The sequence below is a fragment of the Pristis pectinata genome, chromosome 18 (assembly GCF_009764475.1).
Source record: "Pristis pectinata isolate sPriPec2 chromosome 18, sPriPec2.1.pri, whole genome shotgun sequence".
Classification (NCBI taxonomy): Eukaryota; Metazoa; Chordata; class Chondrichthyes; order Rhinopristiformes; family Pristidae; genus Pristis; species Pristis pectinata.
This window is the reverse complement of record NC_067422.1, coordinates 28,019,514-28,044,515: the sequence shown is the minus strand read 5'-3', so window position 1 is coordinate 28,044,515 and position 25,002 is coordinate 28,019,514. Positions and strand designations below refer to the sequence as shown.

General features: G+C 38.2%; 1 protein-coding gene across 2 annotated transcripts in view; it reads left to right on the top strand.

The window, feature by feature from the left end:
- The window catches only part of tbcd (tubulin folding cofactor D), a 202,840-nt gene that overhangs the window by 117,285 nt on the left and 60,553 nt on the right, over window positions 1-25,002 (top strand). For both annotated transcript variants that reach the window (XM_052033297.1, XM_052033298.1), the window contains 8 exons: window positions 7,705-7,822; window positions 11,541-11,601; window positions 12,413-12,435; window positions 18,784-18,815; window positions 20,991-21,053; window positions 22,213-22,289; window positions 22,434-22,521; window positions 24,392-24,510. In XM_052033297.1, the coding sequence (XP_051889257.1) occupies window positions 7,705-7,822; window positions 11,541-11,601; window positions 12,413-12,435; window positions 18,784-18,815; window positions 20,991-21,053; window positions 22,213-22,289; window positions 22,434-22,521; window positions 24,392-24,510 (581 nt within the window). The remainder of the gene's footprint in view (window positions 1-7,704; window positions 7,823-11,540; window positions 11,602-12,412; window positions 12,436-18,783; window positions 18,816-20,990; window positions 21,054-22,212; window positions 22,290-22,433; window positions 22,522-24,391; window positions 24,511-25,002) is intronic.

Below are 25,002 nucleotides of genomic sequence, written 5' to 3'. Positions count from 1 at the left end.
CAATACATGCGATCCTAACAGCTGATTTATTTGTTGATTTACACAACTGTTCTGGCATAATAGTGTTCGTTGCAATTCAGTTAACTGGAAATTAAAGTAAAAAAAAACCTGATTCTGAATATGCCCAAACAGAAAAAAACTCCAAGCTCCACTTCTAATTCTGATTGTTGAAAAACTTACTCCGTTGTCTTATCCTGTACAATATCAAGTTTTATAACTGTCAAATCCATCCAGTCAACTCTATCTGTTTTCCGTTAAGCTTCTGGTTCTAACAAGATGCTTCCATCAATTTTAAAGATTTGTGTCTCAGAAACTAACACCATATTATCCAATTTCTTTTGTCTCTTTCTGCTCATTTCATTTTTTTCACTGGAAATCTTTTGATTACTTGTTCGTTTCTAAGATGTATGATCATATTTCAAATTAGTCTCCAAGTCCCTTTATAGTACAACTTTCCAAAGTCAACTGTTATTATTGCATCCCTTTAAAATGTTTGGTTAATCCATGATGACAGAAACATACCTCCTGAATTACAGAAATCTTTTGCCACTGGGCATTTCCAAAAGTTTTATCAAGATGTGGCTTGATGCATTTTGTTGAAATTTCTCCCCTATTGCTGGTGTTTGGTGGACAATTTGAAATGTGGCCTTCCATAAGAACTTGACAACACAGGAGGCAGCCGTTTCTTTGAGAAGGCAATCCGTTACTTTGTTCTACTCAATTCCGGGATTTGGATGCCACTGGAATTGCCAGCATTTATTGCCCATCCCTACTTGCCTTTGAAAATGCAGGCACTCTGGTGAAGGTATTCCCACAGTGAGTAGGGAGTTCAGCAACGATTAATCACTAGCTATAGTAGGGATGGTGTGTGACTTTGGTGGGAACTTGCAGAAGGTGATGTTCCTGTGCGCCTGCTGCTCTTGTCCTTCTTGGTGGTAAAAGACGTAGAACTGGGAAGTGTGTTTGGAGTCAACTGATAAGTTTGCAGTGCATTTTATAGATGGTATGCACTGTGCTGGTGGTGGAAGGAGGTGAGTCACTCGCTTAAGGATACCCAGATTCTGATCTTCTCTTGTTGCCCTGGTATTTATGGGTTTAGTTCCCGTGGTGACACCCAGCATATTGATGGTAGGGGACCCAGCAAAGGCAATGCCATAAAATGTTAAGGGTGGATTGTTATACCCTCTCTTTGCAGATTGTCATTGCCTGACACTTCTGTGGCACATATGTTGTTTGCTACATATCAGCTCATGCTTGAATATGGACCAGATCTTACTGTAGGAAGGCATGGGCTGCTGTATTTGCTGAGCAGTTGAAATGGAATTGAACGTTGCCCAGGCATCAGTGAACATCCCCACTTCTGCCTTTTCCTGTTGCTTTGTAGCTTTATTTCAAAGTCTCTTTGAAATGTTTATCTGCTCTTGCCTTAAAAGGTGAAATGTCACTTCAGCTACTCATTATGATAACGTATTTCATATTTTAACAATTATCTGCTTAGAGAGTTTTTTCTCTCCCATCTCCTTTCCTCTGTATTGGCTCAGCTACCAGAGGAAATTGTCTTTATGGTAGTTATTTAAACTTCTTAGGTCATCTCCTATAGTTCTGGTCTCTGCTAGGAGCCAAAACTTTTCTACCCTGATAACCTGCTGATAAATCTACGTGATGATCTCAAGGAATCTGTTGATTTGTTGTCCTTCCTCAAATGAGGTGGCTTGAATCTCGCACTGTTTTCTATGAACTAACTATTTATTCTTACAGATTTAGCTTGTTAAAGGTAACTGTTAATGAGAGGATATCATCTGCCAATGCCATTAAAGTTGTAGAAAGTGCTTTCATATTTTAACTGATCAGGGGGCCCCTAACATCAGGTCCATGTTAGTATATTTCCAAACAGGGTTTTTGCCCCTTGCACAGTATAAAAGTGGCTCCTGTCAAATCACCATAACAAAGATAAACTCCCTCATTCTTTCCAGCGACCAGAGAGCAGAGAGTGCCAGAAATTAACGAGGAGCGATTTTTTTTCTCTTCTTTCTAGCGTTCGGGATAGCGGCGAGTGACTGCGCAGGTGCGTGACGTCACTCGGCAGCGCGCGGGCGATTTAAAAGTCGAAGGGTTACCTTCAGTTTTTCTTTCCAGCGACCAGAGAGCGGAGAGTGCTGGAAATTAACGAGGAGCGATTTTTTTTTCTTTCTAGCGTTCGGGATAGCGGCGAGTGACTGCGCAGGCGCGTGACGTCACTCGGCAGCGCGCAGGCGATTTAAAAGTCGAAGGGTTACCTTCAGTTTTTCTTACCAGAGAGCGGAGAGTGCCGGAAATTAACGAGGAGCAATTTTTTTTCTTCTAGCGTTCGGGATAGCGGCAAGTGACTGCGCAGGCGCGTGACGTCAGTCGGCAGCGCGCGGGCGATTTAAATAGCAGACCAACATATCTAGCGGGCAGCATCGGAGCGGGCAGCGGAGTGAGAGGGAGTAGAGTGGGTTAGGCTTTGGTTCAACGGGCTTCGGCGAGAGCGGGAAAGATGCGAGACTAATAGAGAGGGGGTAAGTTATTAGTTTATTTGTTGAACTCAGTGGTATTCAGCAAGATGCATCTGGGGTTGGTCTTATGTTTGGAGTGTCAGATGTGGGGACCCTGGGAGACTACCAAACTCCCCGATAACTACATCTGCGCAAAGTGCACCGAGATGCGGCTCCTCAAGGAAAGGATTGAGAGTCTGGAGCTGCAGCTCGATGACCTTCGGTTGGTTAGGGAGAGCGAGCAGGAAATAGATAGGAGTTATAAAGAGTTTGTAGACAGCACCTCTGTGGCGGTCCCCCTCAAAAACCGATATCTCATTTTAGATTCGGTTGGAGAGGATGACCTGATAGAGGAAGACCTCAGCAACCGGGACCTTGGCACCGTGCCTGGTACTGTGGTCCAGCGGAGGAAGCGAAATGCAGTGGTTATTGGGGATTCTATAGTAAGGGGTACGGATAGCAGATTCTGCGATAGCGACAATGAATCTCGGATGGTGTGTTGCCTCCCTGGTGCCAGGGTAAGGGATATCACAGACCGGGTCCAGAATATTCTGAGGGGAGAGGGTGAGCAGCCAGAAGTCTTGGTACATGTAGGTACCAATGACATAGGTAGAAAAAGAGAAGAGGTCCTGAAGGAGGAATACAAGGCATTGGAGAGAAGATTGAGAAGTAGGACCTCAAGGGTAGTAATCTCAGGATTACTACCTGTGCCACGTGTCAATGATAGGAAGAATAGAAAGCTCTGGCAGATGAATGCGTGGCTGAGTGACTGGTGCAGGGGGCAGGGCTTCAGATTTTTGGATAATTGGGACCTTTTTTGGGGGAGGCATGACCTATTTGCTAAGGATGGGTTGCACCTAAACTCCAGAGGTTCCAATATCTTGGCGGGAATGTTTGATTTAGTTGTAGGGGAGGGTTTAAACTGATCTGGCAGGGGGATGGAAACCAGGATATTAGGTTACAAGATGCTAAGGTAAAGGAGGGAGTTTATAGAAACAAGTCCAATGAGGATGGCAAGAAGGACAGGCAAGTGAGAAGTCAGGATAATTTGCTGAATAATAGAAGTACAACAAGTCAGGATGTTAGGATACAGAATGTTAGGATAGGGGATGAGGTATATAGGAACATGTCTAAGGTAGTATGTAGTGAAGATGGTAAGAAGGATAGACAGGTGGAAAGCCAGGATAATCTGCTGAACAATAGAAGTACAACAAAATTAATAGCAGATACCGGACTAAACGTACTGTATTTAAATGCACGTAGCATTAGGAATAAGGTAGATGACTTAGTGGCACAACTACAGGTTAATAAATACGACATTGTGGCAATCACTGAGTCATGGCTTTATGACGGATGTGATTGGGAACTGAATGTCCAGGGGTACACAGTGTATAGGAAGGATAGGCGGGTAGGCAGAGGGGGAGGTGTGGCCATGATGGTTAGTAGTGATATAAAATCGATAGAAAGGAAGGATATTGGGTCAGAGGAGGTGGAATCCTTGTGGGTGGAGCTGAGGAATATCAAGGGTAAAAGGACAATGGTAGCAGTCATATATAGGCCCCCTAATAGCAGTCAGCAAGTGGACGATAAGTTGCAGTTTGAGATAGAAAAAGCATGCCAGAGTGACAATGTGAAGATAATTATGGGGGATTTTAACATGAAGGTGGACTGGGAAATCCAGAATGGCGGTAGTACTCAGGAGAGGGAGTTTGTGGAATGTCTAAGGGATGTTTTTCTCGAGCAACTTGTTGAAGAGCCCACCAGGGGATCGGCTGTTTTGAATTGGGTGCTGTGTAATGAACCGGAGGTGATTAGGGAACTAAAGGTAAAGGAACCACTGGGAACCAGTGATCACAATATGATTGAATTCAGTTTCAAGTTTGAGAAGGAGAAACTGGTAACTGGTGTATCGATATTTCAGTGGAACAAAGGAAATTACAATGGTATGAGAGAGGAGTTGGCCCTAATTGATTGGAAGAGTAAGCTGGCTGGAGGGACGGCAGAGGAGAAATGGAAGGAATTTCTACAGGAAATAAGGAAATTGCAGGATAGATATATTCCAAGAAAAAAGGTTTTTAATGGAAAAAAGGCACAAATGTGGATAACGAGAGAGTTGAAGGCTAAAATAAAAGCAAAAGGGGCGGCGTACAAAGAAGTAAAAATTAGTGGCAAAACAGAGGACTGGGAAGCTTTTAAAAACCTGCAGAGAGAAACTAAGAAGGTCATTAGGAAAGAAAAGATGAATTATGAAAGGAAGTTGGCGGATAACATTCGAAAGGATACTAAGAGTTTTTTTAAATACATAAGGTGTAAAAGAGAGACACGGGTTGATATAGGACCAATTGATAACAGTGCAGGAGCTATTATAATGGACGATAGAGAGATGGCAGAGGAATTGAATGAATATTTTGCATCGGTCTTCACCGTGGAGGACATCAGCAATGTGCCGGTTAGTCAGGAGTCTCACGAAATGGAATTGAGTTCAGTTAAGATTACTAGGGAGAAGGTGCTAGGAAAACTAAATGGACTAAAGACTGATAAGTCTCCCGGACTGGATGAGGTGCATCCCCGGGTTCTGAAGGAGGTGGCTTTAGAGATAGCGGAGGCATTGGCGATTATTTTCCAGAAATCGATAGATTCAGGCATGGTTCCGGAGGACTGGAGGGTCGCAAATGTAGTTCCGTTGTATAAGAAAGGAGGGAGGCAGCATAAAGGTAATTACAGACCTATTAGTCTGACGTCAGTGGTGGGAAAGTTATTGGAATCTATCCTCAAAGACGGGGTTACGGAATACCTAGAGGCGCAGGGCAGGATAGGTCCTAGCCAACATGGTTTTGTGAAGGGAAGATCCTGCCTGACCAACCTATTGGAGTTTTTTGAAGAAATCACAGGCAAGGTGGATAAGGGAGAGGCGGTAGATGTTGTGTATTTAGACTTTCAAAAGGCCTTTGATAAGGTGCCTCACAAGAGACTGATTAATAAGATGAGAGGTCATGGAATTACGGGTAGGATAACAGAATGGGTGGAGCATTGGCTGGTTGACAGGAAGCAAAGAGTGGAAATGAAAGGATCTCGTTCTGGCTGGTTACCGGTTACTAGTGGTGTGCCGCAGGGGTCGGTGTTGGGACCGCTCCTTTTTACCTTGTACATTAACGATTTGGATGATGGAATAAATGGTTTCGTGGCTAAGTTTGCGGATGACACCAAGATAGGGGGAGGAGTAGGGAGTATTGAAGAGATAGGAAGGTTGCAGAGGGACCTAGACAGTTCAGGAGAATGGGCAAGGAAATGGCAGATGAGATTCAATGTAGGGAAATGTGCAGTTGTACACTTTGGAAGCAGAAATAAGCGGGCAGATTATTATCTAGGAGGAGAGAAAATCCAAAGCACGGAAGTACAAAGGGACTTGGGGGTACTCGTGCAGGATACCTTAAAGGTTAACCACCAGGTCGGATCGGTGGTAAAGAAAGCGAATGCTATATTGGCATTCATTTCGAGAGGTATAGTGTATAAAAGTAAGGAAGTGTTGATGAGGCTCTACGGGGCACTAGTGAGGCCTCATTTGGAATATTGTGCGCCGTTTTAGGCCCCACATCTTAGGAAGGATGTGTTGACGTTGGAGAGGGTTCAGAGGAGATTTACGAGGATGATTCCAGGAATGAAAGGGCTTAAGTATGAGGAGCGTTTGTCGGCTCTTGGACTGTACTCGCTGGAGTACAGAAGAATGAGAGGGGACCTCATAGCGACATTTAAAATATTGATAGGAAAGGACAGAGTAAATGTGGCTAGGCTGTTTCCCTTGGTGGGTGAGTCCAGGACCAGAGGGCACAATCTTAGAATTAGAGGGTATAGTTTCAAAACAGAGATGAGGAAAAATTTCTTTAGCCAGAGGGTGGTGAATTTGTGGAACTCCTTGCCACGTACAGCAGTGGAAGCCAGATCAGTGTGGGCGTTCAAGGAGGAGATAGATAGCTATCTAAATAGTCAGGATATCAAGGGATATGGGGATAAGGCCGGTAATTGGGATTAGAATAGTTTTTTCTTTCTTCTTCTTCCCCCATTCCCCATTTCTCATTTCTATTTCCCTTTCCTTGGAGCAGACTCGATGGGCCGAATGGCCTGCTTCTGCTCCCTTGTCTTGTGATCTTGTGATTCTTCTGCAGTTTTTGACAGGATTCAGCATGTCATCCCACAGCTGTCATCCATTTGGGTGGGACCAAACTTACATGGTTTCATACTTATCTACTTGGTCAGAGTGAAAGAACAGTTCCTGTAATGACTTTTTCTGCTTCATTATTATTACCTCAGTTGTCCCCAAGATCTTTATCTATTGAGAGTTGTTATTTGTTAATTACATAGATCACCCAAACCACTCATTTTCCGTGTGTGCTGATATCATGATCTCACTGCCATCTTTCTGGACCTCTCCACTGTTTCCAAATTGTCAGATTTCTTGTCCAACGTTCAGAAATAGGTAAGAAACTTTGTCCAGCTAATATTTTGAAGACGAAAGCCATTGGTTTCTATCTGTACGACAAATACTGTTCCGAGCTGTTGTCTTGTCAGTCCTCAACTGCTGACTGAGCCTGTTATGCTGTTCACAGCTTTAGGATCATTGTTTATCCCTTTTCTGACCCTATCCATCTCTATTTCTGTAAACTCCAGCCATCTTGCAATTCTGGTCTTTCATGAATTGCTCATTTTCATTGCTTCATCACTGGTGGCCCCAAAACCGACCTCTTCAACCAAACCTGTGGTCATCTGCTCTGAATTGCCTTGTTGTCTTTTGTTTGGGAACATTCCTGTGAAAAGCCTTCAGAAGATTTATAATATGCTGTTAAGTTTTTCTTGCTTCTGGGATTTTTGTAATAATATTTAAATACACTTGAGTTTTGCCTCTAAGTTATAAACTAACATCCTGACTTTAGTTCTTTTTGGGTGCAGAACATCTAAATTAAATTCACATCTAATTTACTGGAATAGTTAAGAAGAAAAGTAAATTGAAAACATACTTTAAATTGCATTGCATTTAAGAACCACTAAATTTTTGGTCTTCATGTAATTTTTAGTTAGAATTGTGCCATTTGCTTGAAGAACAAAAGGTTCATGGCACATTATCTGAATGATAGTTGATGTGTTTTATATTAATATATTTTCAATTGTGTAAAATGTAGTTTTTTTTTTGTAGCTTTATCACAGTTGTTACCTTTAGCAACGGGCATTGATTTGAACACTCGTCATGGTGCCGTATTGGCTTGTGCAGAGATTGTTTATGCACTCTACAAAATAACTGTAGAGCACAACAGGTATGAGATTATTTAACATGTCCCATTAAAATAAACCATCAATATATGCAATTGTCTCACTAAAGGAGAATCATAAAATTATTAATAATGATCAGTGAAAGCTGCAGTCAGGAGGAGACATTGAACTAATGTTTTTATTTGTAACTGTTAACTAGACTAACTCAGGAGGGTCTTATTTCCTTAAAGCTTTTCAGATCTTGTAATTATTAGTGATGTGTTCTGCTACTTCAGTAATAAACAGACTAATATGCGTCATTTAGGGTTTCTTGGTCTGTTATGTTAACACATGTTTGCCTATTTCAAATAAATGATCTCTAACAACATGTTAAGAACTTCAGTTGAACTTTCAGACTTGAATCAAAACCATTTTTAAAATTCTGATTTGAACACTCGTCATGGTGCCGTATTGGCTTGTGCAGAGATTGTTTATGCACTCTACAAAATAACTGTATGATTGTAATATTTTCCTTGTAAGTTTATATCTTTGGTAGCAAAAAGTAACTCACGATATAATGATTTATTTGAGGGAATTAGATACTGAAAATTTGAATGTGTCCTGAGTATTATAAAACCCCATGGCAGAATTATTTGTTTCCTGGTGTCTTTTTGTTGTGTATGCAATGTGCATTTTAAAATTATATCATAAAGAATGTTTCAGCAAAATGCTGAATGTTTCAATTCTTTGCCATTTAGGAATCCATGATAGTCATATCTGCAGTAAATGTCTGCAGCTTGGGCAACTTTGGCTCAGAGATTTTGAGCTGGAGTCTGAGATTCAGATAATGCGATGCCTCAGGGATAGTTACCTGGACGCTTTATTCCAGGATGCAACCACACCCCTTAGAATTGGTCAGTCAAGAGGTCAGGAGAGTAAGGCAGATACGGGGATCCAAAAGGTAGAGTTGGAGGAACCTCGGTCCCTGCACTTGTCCAGCACATTCTTGCAGCCTATAATGATGGGAGCAGAAAGCGCAAGGTGGATGAGAAAACTGACCACAGCATCATTATACAGGGAATGAAGAGGAATGTAGTGAGCACCCAAGCTGTATAGTTTGGGAAATAGATACTGTTCTCTGCAGCTGTAAGTTGTAAAGGTGCTTTTACCTGCTTGCTACCAGGGTGAAAAATGCCTCCTTGGAGCTGGAGGGGCACTTAGAGTGGGAGGAGAAAAATATAGTTGCCACAGTCAATGTAGAAAGTAATGACATATATATGACTAGGAAAGAAGTTCTGCTGAAGAAGTATCAGTACCTAGTCTCCAAAGTAAATAGCAGAAACAGAGATGATAACTCCCTGAGTCATATGCAAGTTGGCACAGGGTAACTAGGATCAGATAAGTGAATGTGTGGTGCAAGAGATTGCAGTGAAATAAGTGGGTTTCAGTTCACAGGGCGCTGGCAACAGTGTAGAAAAGAGCCTTGCATTTCTGCTCAAATGAATTGGGACCAGTGATCTAGCAAATTGAATAACCAGGGCTGTAGATAAAGCTTTAAGAGTTGGCAGTGGGGAGAGGTTTTCATGAAGGAAAATTCAGGAAGCTTAAGAGAAAGGACAAAGCCGTGGTGGAGGGTAGCAAAAAGGCCAGAGGTAACCAGAGTCTGCCAGGGAGAGACAGAGAATATAGTATATCTGGAATTTGAGTTGGAGAGAGGATAAATGCTAAGATGCAAAAATTGAAGACAAAATCTGAACATTACAAAATGATGGATTAAAAGCACAAATGCAAATAATCTCGTAGCCATTACAGAGATATGGTTGCAAAAGTGACCAAAGTTTGGAATTAAATATTTCAGGGTAACTAATTTTCAGAAGAGATCAGCAAAATAGAAAAGGAAGTAGGGTAGCCCTGGTAATAAAATGTGGGATAATGGTAATAGAAAGAAAGGATAAAAACTCAGAAAATCAAGAAGTATATGCGTATATTTATTAGTGTGAGTTATTAATAGACACCCAAACAATAATGGGAATGTGGGCATCATATATATTAGGAAATTAGAAGTGCATGTACAAGGATGATACAATGATCATGGGGTACTTCAATCCACATGTGGACTGAGCAAACTAAATTCATCAGTCATAAAATTGCCAGCTCACACTTCATGCCTTCACAATTTACTTTATTTAGATTTAAGGTTCTGGTTTCATACTGAACTAAATCATTTGCATTCTGTAGATAATATGAAAATATATTACAATCAGTGTTCCTAAAAGTCCCATAATTACCAGATAATCAGTGAACCCTTCCTCATTACACAGTATTAGGTCTAAAGTAACTGGTTCCCTTGTGGGTTCCTCAATATACTTTAGTTATGAATTCATGCTCCACACTGTTGCTAATTTGGTTTGTCCAGTCTGTGTCTAGGTTGAAGTCTCCCTTGATTATTGTATTAGCCTTCTTACATTCACTATAATTTCCTGGTTTATTTCATGCCCCACTTTACCATTCCTGTATGAGAGCTTACACTAATGTTTTTCTCAGCTTTGCTGTTTCTCAGCTCCACCCAAAACTTACTTTTTGAGTTTAGATCAATTATCTCATTCTTTATTACTGAGATTATTACATTGCCTTTACCATTTTCATCATCTTTTATAAAGGTTAAGTTTCCTGGAAGATTTTAATTCTTGTGTCTTTGTCATGGCTCTTAGATTGTCCCAATGTACTTCTATTTGAGTCATTAGTTCATCTATCTTGTTATGAATATTAAGTGCATTGAGATAAAGAGCCTTGGCTTTGATCCACTGTTCCCTGCTGTGACTCTAATTCTAGCTGTACTCTTAGGTTTATATGCACTGTCCCTTCCTGACAACATCTGGTTTTCATTACCCATTTTGCTACCCTGCACTATTGCTTTGCTCTTCTATCTCTGTTCATGTGCTGTTTGAGACAATTTGTCCATGAGGTTCATTTTTTCCCTTCTTTTATCCATGCCTATATTACTAACCTGCCTACCAGTACTGTAAGTGACCCAATCCCCTTCATAATTTACCTTCAACAATCCAGCACAGAAGTCACACCCTTGACCGCCATGTACTTGCAAGCAACTTTGGTCTATCTCAAACTTGCTTTTCCTCTCCCCAGTCCTTTTGTGCCCTCCTAAACCTACTTCTACGTAGTTTGATGTTTGAAATTTTCTGATCATATTTCAGTTTTTGCCACAGCACTGATATTATGTTGTGAGTGAAATCATTCTCACTGTATTGTCAGGCAGTAGATGATCATTATGTGTATTCTACATTCTACAACCTTTACTACAAGATCAGTTATCACCGTTTTATTTTGCCTCAAAGAGAACAACTTCCTTTGTTCTTGTTCTTATTTTCTTATGTTCTTCTACTAATCAGCAGTATCACCAAATAATTTCTGTTAGCGTATATGAACATTGTTTATCTGAATTGAAGATAGGTAGCAAATGTGTTGTCCCTGGCTGTTATAGGGTTGTTCACAGAAAAGCTTTTATTAAGGTGAGGAAATGTAAAAATGATCGTCTGTCACATATCAAAATTAGTTGTTTCTTGCATTTTTCAATTTAATTTGTTGATATTAGGGTAAATCAGTTTGAAGTAAGAGGTAGTGTCCAAGAAGGAATGTTATTTTGCTCAGAACTATTAATGAGATATTTGCAAACATGTGAATGGACAGGAATTATTAAACTGCTTGTTATATATATTAATTTATGTTAACTCATCAAATTTAGATTAATAATCATGTCTTTAACAGGCCAGTAACAGATTTTATCAATGAGAATACACTGGAAAGTCTGAAGAATATTCATCGAAAGGTATGACTGGCACAGTACAATTTAGCAATGTATTTGAATGTAGTTATTGTTCACCTTAAAACGAGATAGCTTCTTACCAATTAACAAAAAAAACTGTTTTTATTTTAGCATCCTGTGGACAAGGCCTGTTAGGTCCTGCCACGTGATGCCTCTTCATACTGGGAGGCCTTGCCAACCAGATTGGAGCTGAATTCATGGAGGAAATTGAAGATACACGCAAGTGTGGACTTAGCAGGGGATATGCAGCAAATATGGGCAGGTTGCTGGTGCCTAGAAATTGCAGGCCATCAATTGAGATTATGGTCTGTGGCAAAAATAGTTGGTGAACAACCACCCAGTTTTAAAATTTGATTTCACTATCTGTCAATGAAGATGATGGTTGTACAGATTTCAATTAAGATGATGCACAGATCATCTTTATGTTTACTTTATCCATAATCTTGTGTGTTCTATCTAATGTATGAATTTAAGTAATTAGGCTGTTATATGGAGAGAAAAGCTGCATTTACATTGGAAGTCATCATAAAGTTAATCTTGCAAACATTCTCCCTCACTTCTGCTTTACAATGTAGCTGGTAAAGTAACATTCAGAAGATGTGTACCTATTTATTCAATACTGTTCCTAAAGTAATAAGCATCCCCTTTCAACTAAATTCAGCAAGCCTTTTCATTTGATTGTTTTACAAAATAGAATTGGTGTGTCAAATTTTCTACTATTTGCTCACCAGCTGATCAGTTTGTCTTTTTGTAGTAATACTAAATTGCTCATAGATACATTTTGTATACACTTAATGACTGTTATTTCTTTCAGCTTTATAACTGCCAGTTTTACAGGTAAGAGTTTATTTAAAGCCTCTTTACAATCATTTAGATCTCTATCTTAATTTTTAAAGTGATGTTTGTTTGAGTTTTTTGTAACTTACAGCATAGCTGTTTTGATAATTGCAGACATTTAATTGTATTTCCTGATCTTTTTAAACAATCTATTTTGGTCCAATGCATATTTCTTGGATACCACAGATGAGGAAATTTGGCTCTTCACACCTATGCAGGCTCTTTACGAGAACTGTTCCATGAGCTCCACTTCCCTTCTTTATTCCTAAAGCCAAGCAATTTAAGCATTTACTCAAGTAGTTAAAATATTTCAGTAAAATTGTCTACTGCCTCTGTTCCAGACTGCAGCAACTTGCTGCATAAAATTTATTTTCCTCACATTGCCTCTTACTCTTTTACACATTATCTAATTTCTGTGTTTTCACATTAACAAACTTTCTAGTACTGGAAATAGTACCTCATTTTATCAGAAATATTAATGTTTTTAAATATATCAAATCTCCTTTCAGCTGAATTACAGTTTCTCCAACTTCTTGGGGAAAGGAAATTTGATAGATGTATTTAAAATCATGGCTTCATGATTTTCATGATAATCATGAAAAAATATCCATGTATTGAAGTTCATCCCTGCTATCACTTTTGTGAATCATTTCAAGCCTTTTCAAATGTCTTGAGATTTTTCATGAAGTGTGGTCTCTGTGATTTTCCATCCAAGGCATCATGTATTTTAAAAAGCTTTAGCACCTTCCTCTCCGCCATCAGATTTTTGAACGGTCCATGGACACTATCTCGTTATTCCCCTTTTGCGCTATTTTTACTTGTTTTTGTAACAGTAGTAATTTTTATGTCTTTATGTCTTGCACTGTACTGCTGCCGCAAAACAACAAATTTCACGACATATGTCAGTGATAATAAACCTGATTCTGATAATTTCCATATTTTTGTACTCTGTGCTTCTATTAATAAAGTCAAGGATTTCATTTGCTAACATTCTTCTCGATATATCCTGGTACCTTCAAAGATGTGTATGCACGCACGTCCGGGTTTCTCTGTGCCTGTACCCACTTCAAAATAGATAATTTAGTTTACGTTCCTTCTCTTAATGTTTCCTACTGATATGCGTCAATCACTACACACTTCTTATGTTAATTTCATTGAATCTATGTCTTCATATTTCATCAGACTATGTCTTCTGACTATGAATCCTTATTCTTTACTACTGTTCTAATTTTGGTTCACTTCTAAATTTTGAAATTTGTGCCCTGTATGTGCAAGTTCAAATGCATGATGTATATCTAAAAATGATAGTGATCTCGATGCACTTTGAATACCGCTGTACTTCCCATCATTCTGATCATTCGCTACTAATTAGTTTTCTGTCATTAGCCGAGTTTATTGCAATGCCGCCACCATTCTTAACCCAGTGGGCTTAAAATTTGCGTGTGGCTATGTGGCACTTCCTGAAAACTCTTTGAAAGTTATTCATTAACACATATTTTTCCAACTAATTTTGCTCAGGATTAAGAAATAAAACGTAGAACAATACAGCACTTCGGCCCACAATGTTATGCTGAACTAATTAAAAGAGCTAAGAGTTTCTTAATGCTGCCTGCCATTGCTGTGAGGCTGAGTGGTCAAAAATTCCATGTTTAATCATCTCACTTTGGACAGAGTGTAACATCTGTAAAGCTCTAGTACTCTGGCACTACCCGCATAGCAATTTTTACCCTTGCTTCCTTTAATAACCTTGGATGCATTTTTCTGGATTGGATGATTATTCTATTTTGACTACTGCTAACAGTCTTTATTTTTATCCTATTTTGTATCCACTGTGTCTTTGACCACTATTTTGACAACATCGTCTTCTCTATTCACTAATCTATTAGTGTCTCTCGCTCTTTCCACCCCTCCCCTTGCTCTTCATCCTTTTTTAGTTGTCCTCTGCATTCTGTAATCAGCTTGCCTGTCGACTGAATTATGAACCTCACATTTGTCATGAATCTTTCCATGTTTCATTTTAAGTTGTGTGTCTTTAGTTGTCCAGGGAGCACTATCTTCGAATGCCCGCCTTTTACTTGTCTGGAAGTGGCTATGTTGTAGATTATATCATAGGCTTAATTGTTTATTTTGGTGCTAATTTAATCACCTACCTTGTTTTCCTATCTTGTTTTGTACATTTTTCTGACTGGTGGCATCGATGCTGTGCATTGAATCCTATTTTCTGGTATATTGTCTGCACTAACTAATTGGTATAGTAAATCTTTTATGTACTACATCACTGGAAAAAAATTAATGTGCTGACTCTTATTGGGTTTCCTTTGAAGATAATTGGGATTCATTTAGTCATGCCCCTCCTCCTCTTGGTTAATAAGATATCTCTGCAACTGATTTAATCTTGTCGCTGACAGCTTTTGTTGCTGAAAGCTTTTTGGCACATTAATTTCACTGACATGGGGATACTGGGTGGAATGAATGTAGTGTCGCACTGATAGATAATAGCCTCATATCGTACTATTGTCAAAACCTAAGTACTCCTGAAGCTCTACCACTATGTCCATGTGTATGTCTGGAATATACCTTCAACATAGTGCAGTCCTTGAATTGCCTCTGTGGGAATCCCTTTGGTTGCCTCTGGAGTTATTATATGCTCAATAGTACACTGCAGTATAACCAGAAACAGTGATACTTGCTGATGATGGCAAGAGTTCAGTTCCTTTTGCAACTCCTTAGATAATGAACCTGTTTATGCCATGTCTTGGACAACATTCAGGCTAGTGTTATCTGTTGTAAATAACATTCACATCACAAGTACCAGACAATGACTATCACTCACTTCTCCTTGATCTTCAACTCCTTTACCATCATTGAATACCACATTGTCAAGATCCAAGGGATCACCAATGACCAGAAATTTAAGTGGTCCAGCCACATAACTAGTGCAAATTAGAGGTTTGCTATTCTGCAGCAAATGACTCCCCTACTGACCCTCCAAATTCTTTTCAGCATTCACAATGCACAAGTCAGGAAAATGATGGAATACTCTCTAGGAATCTGAATTTGAGGGTTTGGAGAGAAATGTGTGAATATCCTTAAACTGGCATGTGTGCAAAAATGTTCTTAACCTTGTATTATACATGTTTTTGAGAAGATTGTTGGAGGGATGTGGTTTTGTGCCTCTGCATGTCCACCCTTGCACTTGCCTTTGTGATCCAATAACAAGGAGGACAAAGTGCCTACAGGTTTTCCTCTAAGCTGCACGTTATCTTGACGTGTAAATATCAGCCTTCCTTCATTGATACTGAAATTCCAACATTGCATTACACTTTCATACTGTTATCAGCAAGAGAGGTTGAGTCTCTGGCTGTCAAGACCAAGGCTTTCATTTTCCTGGTATTCAGTACTGTGGATGATGAGGATTAATGATTATGGGAGGAGGGCAAGACACAAAGTCAGAATTGTGCGAGATACCATAATTAAAATGCTTCATGTCTGTAGCATATTATTGCTTCAGCGATTGCTTCTCATGCAACTGCCCATGCTTCCTTCCTATCCTAAAATGCTACTGACTCGTGTTATGAAATGCCATCTATACCTCCACCTCTTCTTGAAAGGCCACATCTCTGCCCACTTGCTTATCTATTTATTGGAATTATTCCTTCTTGAAATCACTTTGGATATTTTACTATTTTAATGACACCAGGCACAAAATTTGGTTTTGGGTGTGACCTGTACCAAATTACCTCCAATGTATCCAATGTACTTGATGATATGTGTGGTTCTGTTTGCACCAGCTGTGATACTTATGTCGGTGGGATGCTAGCAAATCTAATGCCAATTTAAAACGTGCCAATCTGCAGGCAATGTTTTCTGGACAGCTCCACTGTCATATTGGAATTCAGTGCTCTATCTAACACCCTTAACCTTGCAGAGCTGAGTGTGCATTCTATGAAAAAAAACTTGCCACCCTCTTGCATTGTTGCTTTTTATAGGAATAATTAGCTACTTGTAAATAAATTACATATTGATTTTACTTGTCTTGCTATGGTTTGTTAAGAATTCATTGATTTCTGGTTGTCAACATGTGTAGGAATCACTGTACCGGGTGCAAAATGACTTTTGCTTGACTTCAAGATTGCTGCACAAGCTTGGTGCTCCCAGACATTGTGCATTGGTAGGCATTTCCCTTGGAATGTATCAGAATCAGATTTATTATCACTGACATATGTCGTGAAATTTATTGTTTTGTGGCAGCAGTACAGTGCAAGACATAAAAATTATTATAAGTTACAAAGCAAATAAATGGTGCAAAAGAGGAATAACTATGTAGTGTTCATGGACTGTTGGTGGTTGTGCCTGTGATGGAGCACAGGCACTCCCTAACCATAGAGAGTTTTCAAGTCATTCTTGCAAGCAGATTAGCAAGTAACTCTACAAGCATTACTGTCCCTTTGCACATATTCTATTCAATTCACCCTCCATTATATAAATGTATGTTGTCAATAGTAGGTGTCTACTGAGTTCTGGTAATTTAACTGTAACCCAAATTTTATTCATGTATGGCATGCAGTTGTTGCTGGCAAATTTAATATTTAACATTCATCCCTGGTTCACATGGAGAAAGTGATGGTGAGCTGCCTCATTGAACTGCTGAATCCACTGTAGTTATGACAGTTCCACACCTTGTTAGGGATTATAGACCTTTGAGCCAGCCACAAAGAAAGAAAGCCAATGAAATACATTTCCAATTGAAGAAGAACTTGAAAGTGCTCTCCTCCATTCACTGTCCTTGTCTTCAACAGTACTGCTATTAAACTTTGAGCGTTGATGCATGGACTCTCTTGTCAGAGTTGGCTATTGCCTGGTTCTTATGTAGTGTGAATGTTACTTGCCACAAGCCTGAATGTTTTCCGCATCTTGCTGCTTGCAGGCAAGAACTCTACTTTTTGATGAGTTGCAAATATCAGACTTAATGAGCACAGGATCACTAATAAAAAAAATTTGTGTGGGCTGTGACACTGGCCTGAGAGACCACTACGTTTTTGAATTAAGGCTATAATAAGCTCTGGAGCCTCGTGGTCGTCGAGGAACCCAAGATGAACACATGCAAGCAGTTTACTGGATGAGCAATCACCGATCGATAGCACTGTTTATGACATTTCCCTTGCCATGTTGATTAAGGAGGAGTGGACCAATTTGGTCACACGTTGCCAAATTGCCTTTTTTATATGCACAGTTCACACCAGGTCAATTTTCCTCCTTGTTGAGTAAATTGCCACTATTGTAGCTGTACTGGAGCAGTTTGTTCGGAGGTATGGCTAATTCTAGACTAGTGTCCAGAACTATATATTTTTAAAAAAAGTAATTTAGTGCTCAAAGTATCAGTTAAGTCACATGATTTACAATTGTAACGATATTCAAGAATAATTAAATATTATTGAACAGGTGAAATTTTTCCAAAACTTTTAGTTTATGTCCCACTTTCAGACACCAATAACCATTTCTAGGCCATTCCCTTTAGAATCTTCAGATAAAAACTGTAGATTACCAATATAATTCTATTGGTTGAAGTGTATTTCCTAAAGTGGCATTATTTCTGATATTTTCTATGATTGGTATGTCTATGTGCCAAAGCCATTATGTAAGATGGATCTATATAGTACTAACAGTTACCAGAAGCATTTAATTTTAGTGTGCAGGTGTCCCCTGTGTTATGGCATTTGGGTTATGGAAATTCACCCTGACAGAATTGACAAATCCACTGCCCAAAAATTTGTGATACCATATAAAATTTGCTCTCACAGATTTTACGTGGGGGGGGGAAAAAGTTCCAAAAAAATTTTTTTCAATTCTCTTTTCTTGATGCATGCACAGATGATGCAGCTTTATGTTCTGCTTTCTAGGAATGCAACCCCTATAATGTTGGGGGGGAGGGGGTGGTGTTGCTGCTGTATTTGAAGTCGTTCAAAGCTGGTTGTGAAGTTAGATTTATTTCTATTTTGACATTATTATGATGGCTGTATACAAGAAATAACTTGATCAATAAAATGTATGATGGGTTTATTAAATAATAATTGAGAATTACTTGTCTGTCCAGAACACAGATGGGATGAGCATGTCTTCCAAACTTACTTATTCTACCTTATTGGAACTGAGTTAAATTTGTAGATAAATGTCAAGGATCAATTGCGTTCTAGAGATTAAGAATGTGATTTATAAATATTGTAAATGATTTAAAGTTCTGGGATAGCAAAACAGTGCTGAGAATATAACATGATAGAAAGTTATTTTCTATAACTAAGGTTTCAAATTAGAAACTTAATTATCCCATTTATTATTCCTTTTCTGCAGAGGATTCGGTGGAGCATTTATGAGACCAGCAGGTAAGTTGAAGAAAATACCAATTCATACCATTTGGTTTAGTTATGTTATGTATCATCTAAACCTCAGGTGTTTAGTATTCTGTACTATAGTAAAATCTATTGATTTATTCTCATAATTATCTTGAATAAATAGTTTTCTTAGGACTAAGTCATCATCAATCCCCAAGACAATGATTGACCAATGTGTAATTTTATCTGCGCAGAAAATCTATTTATGTAAAACTATCTTTGCTGTGTGACCTTTTGAGAATTTGGCAATCATCTATCCTAATATCTTACTCCCATCAAATACATTGGACCAAATCAAACAGTGTTGGCAGTCAATGTTCAGTCACTCTTGAGCTAGCAAGATAATTGCTAGCTAGCAATTCCTAATGACAGATGTTATTTCACTAAGGAAAATATGAAATGAAATTCCAGTGGCAGGGCCTTAACAGTGTAACATTTAAGGCCTTTTTACTGCTGAGGATATGGTATACCTTGGTGCTTGACTCCCTCATGCTGGGGGTGAGGGTGGAGATTGGGGTGGGGGGGTGGGGGGGTGGTGAGCGCGGGAGATGAGGGGGACAATGGTCACTGAGGTAGGGGAGGGGTGCTCACACTCACCACACCTTTGCAATTCGCTTCTCTTGACCACATTTTTGAGTCAATGCTGTAATAAGCTCTGGAATCTACTGGCCCTAGAAAAACCCAAACTAAATGTGTGTAAGCAGTTTATTGGTGAGCAATTGCCAATCGATAGAATTGTTCATGACATTTCCCTTGCCTTGTTGATTATGGAGCAGACCGATTGGTCATATTTTGTATTTTTTGAAATTGTTAGTTGCAGACCAAAAGCAATTATGACTGAAGAATTTTTTTCAAGAACACTTTGTTGGTTTAATATGCAAAAAAATGTTAAAATTCAAATATATTTGAAAATCTCTTGTTTATGGTTAAATTATCATGTTTAAAACTTAATTTGGATTCAGAATGATTTTTGGAAATTGACATTACTGAGGGAATTGAACTAGTTTTGTCATTTAAATTTGTTCATCTGACAATATCTGCAACTATTTACTAGTCTATTGTTTGTAGATAAACCTTAATTTCTGCAAGATGTTTAAATGTATTGTTACTGTCTAATGGAAACTTAATCCTACAGTTTTCAAGAGATGCAGGAACAGAGAGAGACTTGGTGTACCCAAACAAACCTTTGACTGTATGTGACAAGGAGATGATTTAAAATGAATATAGCATCTTTGGAATTGTAACAGAGCATGAAGTATAAAATCTGAACGTTTATAACTTATTGGTTAGACCCCATCTAGAGCACTGTGCTCAATTGTGGGCATGATGAGACTTTTGGGAGTGTTCAGAAGAGATTTGCTCACTTCATGTAAAGGTGAAGGGCTTCATTTATGCTGAGAGATTATAGAAGACTGGAATGTTCACTACAGAACAGATAAGGCGAAAGTGATGGTTAAATCGTGATTGTTCAAGATCACGTTGCAGATAATAAGGAGAATCAGTTTATAGTGGCAGAGGGGCATGACTAAGAGAATCCAGATTTTAAGATAATTAGTCAACAAACCAGGTACATAATGAGCGGTGACCCAGTAGGCACTGCTTGAAAGTGTTGTAGCAGATCCAATCATAATTTTAAAAAGGGAGTTGGATAAATAATTTGAAGTAAGAATGTTCCAGGGTGCGGAGAAAGTTCCGTTCCACTGCCCTATTGGTTTTCTCAAATAGCTGGCAGAGGTGCATTTGAGTGTAGGATTTCATTTTTTAAACATGTTTTTGCTGAATTTAATTATACCACATTGCTCTTTTTTGATGCTGCTTTTCGTAATGATCCCAGAATATTTTTGTCTAAATTGGTGTTTATGAAGTTGACTCCAATTATAGAAACTTAAGTTTGGAATTGGGAGGTAACTTTGGAATTAGGCTGCTCTATTTCTGGTTGTGTTAGATTGGATGGATCATTGTTTTTATTATTTTTTGTTATGTATTCCTGTCTGCAAGCTGAGACTAATCAAGACTCCAATTGTTAAATAAAAGCCGTATTTTGTATTTCTTGAAACTTTAGGGAAATACACTATTTATTGTTCAATTTTGATCAGCAGATTTAAGTATATAATCAGTTCTTAAAATTTTCATTAGCAGAAATAGCTTTTTAATTTTTTTTTACAGTTTGCTGTTTCATAGAAAAAATGTCACTGTCAAAAATGCCTTTGAAGAATGACTCCATAATTGGTAAGCTGTTTACCATTTAAAGCTTGATGTGTATTGTATTACCAGTTATCACGAAAGGTCAGTTGGATAGTGAATATCATGGTAGACATATTTAGAAAATGTTAAATACAAAAACTACCAGTTTCAGAGTTCAAAAATGAAGACTTAGAGTGTACTCTGGGAACTGAGGATAATGTAGTATAATCATATAGATATTGCAAATCTTGACCTCCAAGTTTAACGTCTAGTTGGTGCAGAATTAGCAGTAATGTACAACTGGAAGAACAAAATCTGGAGGAAGAGGAAGAAGAATTCAAGAAATTGATTTTGTGGACCACCATGGCTTTATCTGATGAAAATTTTGAAGTTATCTTTGCAACCCATTGTTAGAATTCACTTACCTGAAAGAAGAGAAGGAGAAGCAACAGTTTAGAATCCATTGAGATGTTTGATTTGTATGGAATGAAAATCCAGTGCAGGTGACCCCCACGTTATAGGGGGATAGTTTTCCTAGAAAACAGGCATATCACAATTTTCCATAACACAAAGCCATGTCAAGAAATGTAAATTGAAACAAAAATTATGTTGATTTATTTAATTTTTTTCACACACATTCTATGAGAGCATGTTTTATTCCGTATCTCAAAATTTTGGGTAGCGATTTGTGAATTCTGTAAGGGCAAATTTCCAAAACCCGAATGGAGAAATAAATGGTCATGTTTATCCTTACTGACTTGGTTGGAATTATCAAAAAGAGGAAAACACACTTAGTTTAACTATTGAACTTGAATGATTAAAGTATGTACCAGAACTAATAAAAATCTATTTTTGATGAATGATTTTAAAATAAATGTAGCAGGAAAAGCAAGATTAAAATGAGGAGAAATTAAATGGCTGATTTGCATTTTGGTTCGTTTTCTGTTTTTGCAGTAAACAGTAGTATGTTTATTTTGCCTAGAAACCTAATTTTTTTTTAGTTCTCAGAATATAATTACTTTGTCAGGCTTAAATTATTTATACACCAATGTTGAGAGTATTAGCTATATTAATTAAGATTCAGTCTGAAAAACATTTGTAATTCTTGAACCTTTTAAGTTAAACAGCACAAAGCATTATCAGGATAGCCTGCACATATAGCATTTTGTTTCCAATTTACAAAACCAAATTTTCTTTTGGTTAGGTGAATGGCAGTGGCTTATTGATGACAGTCTGAAAAGCATTCACCACTTTACAAGCACAGCAAAACAGAAGGCCAAGGTAATTCAACATTTTATAGGTAGTATTATTCTCCACTATTAATAACCATTGTTAACTGATAACATTCATGTGTCCTTTCCTTGTACAAATTAAATTACTTAAATAAATTGGTTGGAAAAGTAATAGTAATCCTTGTGTGTTCAGTTTCAGGAAGCTGTAATCTCAGCACTGACTGCTTTGTGCAATGAGTATTATCAAACCGTGCAGGGAACTGCAGATCCTGAAATACAAAGTAAGTAATTTATTTGCTTTGCCATCTTCAATCCATAAATGGATTTTATTCTTGTTTTATCTTCTGTTGAGTTTCAATCCATTTAAATAGAAACTTGTTTTGATTCAACTTGATATGGGGATTATCATCAGGTTGGATCTTCTGCCATTTTTTTCCCATGGACTCAAACTTCTCTGCCGAATTAGTTCAACAAATCTTGGACTTGTGTATAGTTAAAAAGCAGAAGTCAAAAGTGAGCTAGAGCTTAGATGATGTTAGCAAACACCTCAGGCTCTTTGACAGCTGGAACACCCATGCCATACAGGGCTTAACTCTTTAGATTGGGGTTGATTGTCCTGGGGAAGTTCATACCACCAAAGTTGTTCAAAATGCGAGTAGGTTTACCGGACAGGCAGTCAGTATGTGGGGGTAGTGAGCTACTCCAAAGAAGCTTAGCTTTTGCTTCCATTTACACAGCTTTCATAGTTCCACAGGGCACTGTGCATTTCTTTGTCTATTATAATTGTAAGCAATGATTGTTTTTAAAATGTTAAGTGTGTGTGTATGTGTGTATATATATATATATATATATATATATATATATATATATACACATATAGAATTTGGGAAGAAAAACTTACGAGTAAAGGTAGGAGCAATGATGTTAGTTTATAATTCTTGACAAGTCTCAAATCTGTGTGAAACTGTAGCATTAAAACTGGATTCCATCCATATTTTAGCTTGAATCCATTTGCCCTAGTGCCAAATGGGTGAAAGCTATAAAGCAAAGTTATGGGCATCTTCATTTGAGGAAATGGCTTTCATGACTCTTTTTGCCCCTATTTAAGAATATTAAAAGCTAACTTGTGCTTTCACAGATTGCAGCTGTTGCCTGTATTTATAGCTCCAGCCTCATTTGTGGACTGTATATTGTGAAGCGGTTCAGTGTGGTTAGAATGGCAACTTTGGAGCCGAGGGAAGAATGAGGGTGGAGCTTATGGATGGAAATGGTGAGAGAGGGGAATGGGGGGGGAGGAAGAGAAGTTAGGGTAGGGGCGGATTTAGTATATAGTTTTGGGTAACAAGTCCCATTATAGTGTGGAGTGGCATGATCAGGCATCTAGTGTACAGATGCTGGAATCTTTGTCAGTGCTGCCTGTCTGCAAAACGACAGTACTTGTGAATCAGTGCTGGAGAGTCAGTAAAAATAAAAGCTGTGCCCTCATGGGGTCCCTTTAAATCGTGCATGTTTTGCTCTTTGGCTAACTGAGTAAACAACAAGGATTGGGACTTTTTGATCTAATTTCTGTTGATATGACGGAAAAATATGCTCTGGTGAAATGCAATGGAGATGAATAGGGTAAACCACAAAATAAAGTACTTGATACAATTTCCTCATGAGCATGACTTCGCCCAGAAAGGAGTACAAACATACCTTGTATTCTGTAGACATGATATGTAGATTAAGAGTAGACACAGGTGATAACTTTTATTACCTAGTTTCTTGGTTTCATTGGTTTTGGGTTATTTATTTATAAAAAGTAACACATTGTTAAACTATTGGGATTATTAAGAACAGATTCTGTTTATCCAATTTACTTTGTTAACAACTAACCATGTATGTTACTGTGACAGTTGAGTTCCGGGAAATTATCTTTGCTCAGATACACCTTATTAATGTAATCTCCAATAAGCTTCTTTGTATTTCAAATTGACACAATTCGTATTCTGCCATTTCTCATAATAAAAGTTGAGACAGGACAAAATGTTGACTTCGAGTAGCATGTTACCAGTAACTGTGTGTTTTAAGTAAGATTACTAGGACTCTTTAAATATGGTGTCCTGTTTCTAATTTGAATATTTATTTTCCCCAATTTCATATTGTCTTTAGATAAACTAGTGGACAAATACGTTTCTGAGCTACAGCGCCCTGAAGAAATGACTCGTTGTGGATTTTCTTTAGCATTGGGTGCACTTCCAAAATTTATGCTAAATGGTAAACTCCACCAGGTGAGTTTAAAGAATTTTCCGCTTTTGACGACAGAAGAATAAAATATTTCACAAAATATAAATGGTGTGTGCTCATATTATATTTCTGGTATTGAATACACCTCGTCCCATAAAAACAAAGTGTTCTTATTTTGTGATTTGCTAGAACAGAAAAAATGAGTAAACAAGTAAGGTGGGGCTAATATTTTAAAGAAGTGCTTTAATGGTTCTCCAATGAGTAAATTAAAGAAGTGAAGTTAAAAACAAACTCTTTTCAGCATCTTGGAAATATCCACAGGTGCAATGTGACCTGCTGACAGAAATAGAGTTCACAATTCAGATCTTGCCACAGATGCTGCCTAAGTGTTTCCAGCATTTTCTGATTTTATTTCAGTCTTAAGCCCTTTGCAGTTTATTTTCTTTTTCCATCAGAATCATCATCATCCTTGGAACCAAGGACGACTGGCCTCCATTCATATTTTGTGGGTTCAGAAGTGGGTGATGAGGCCAATG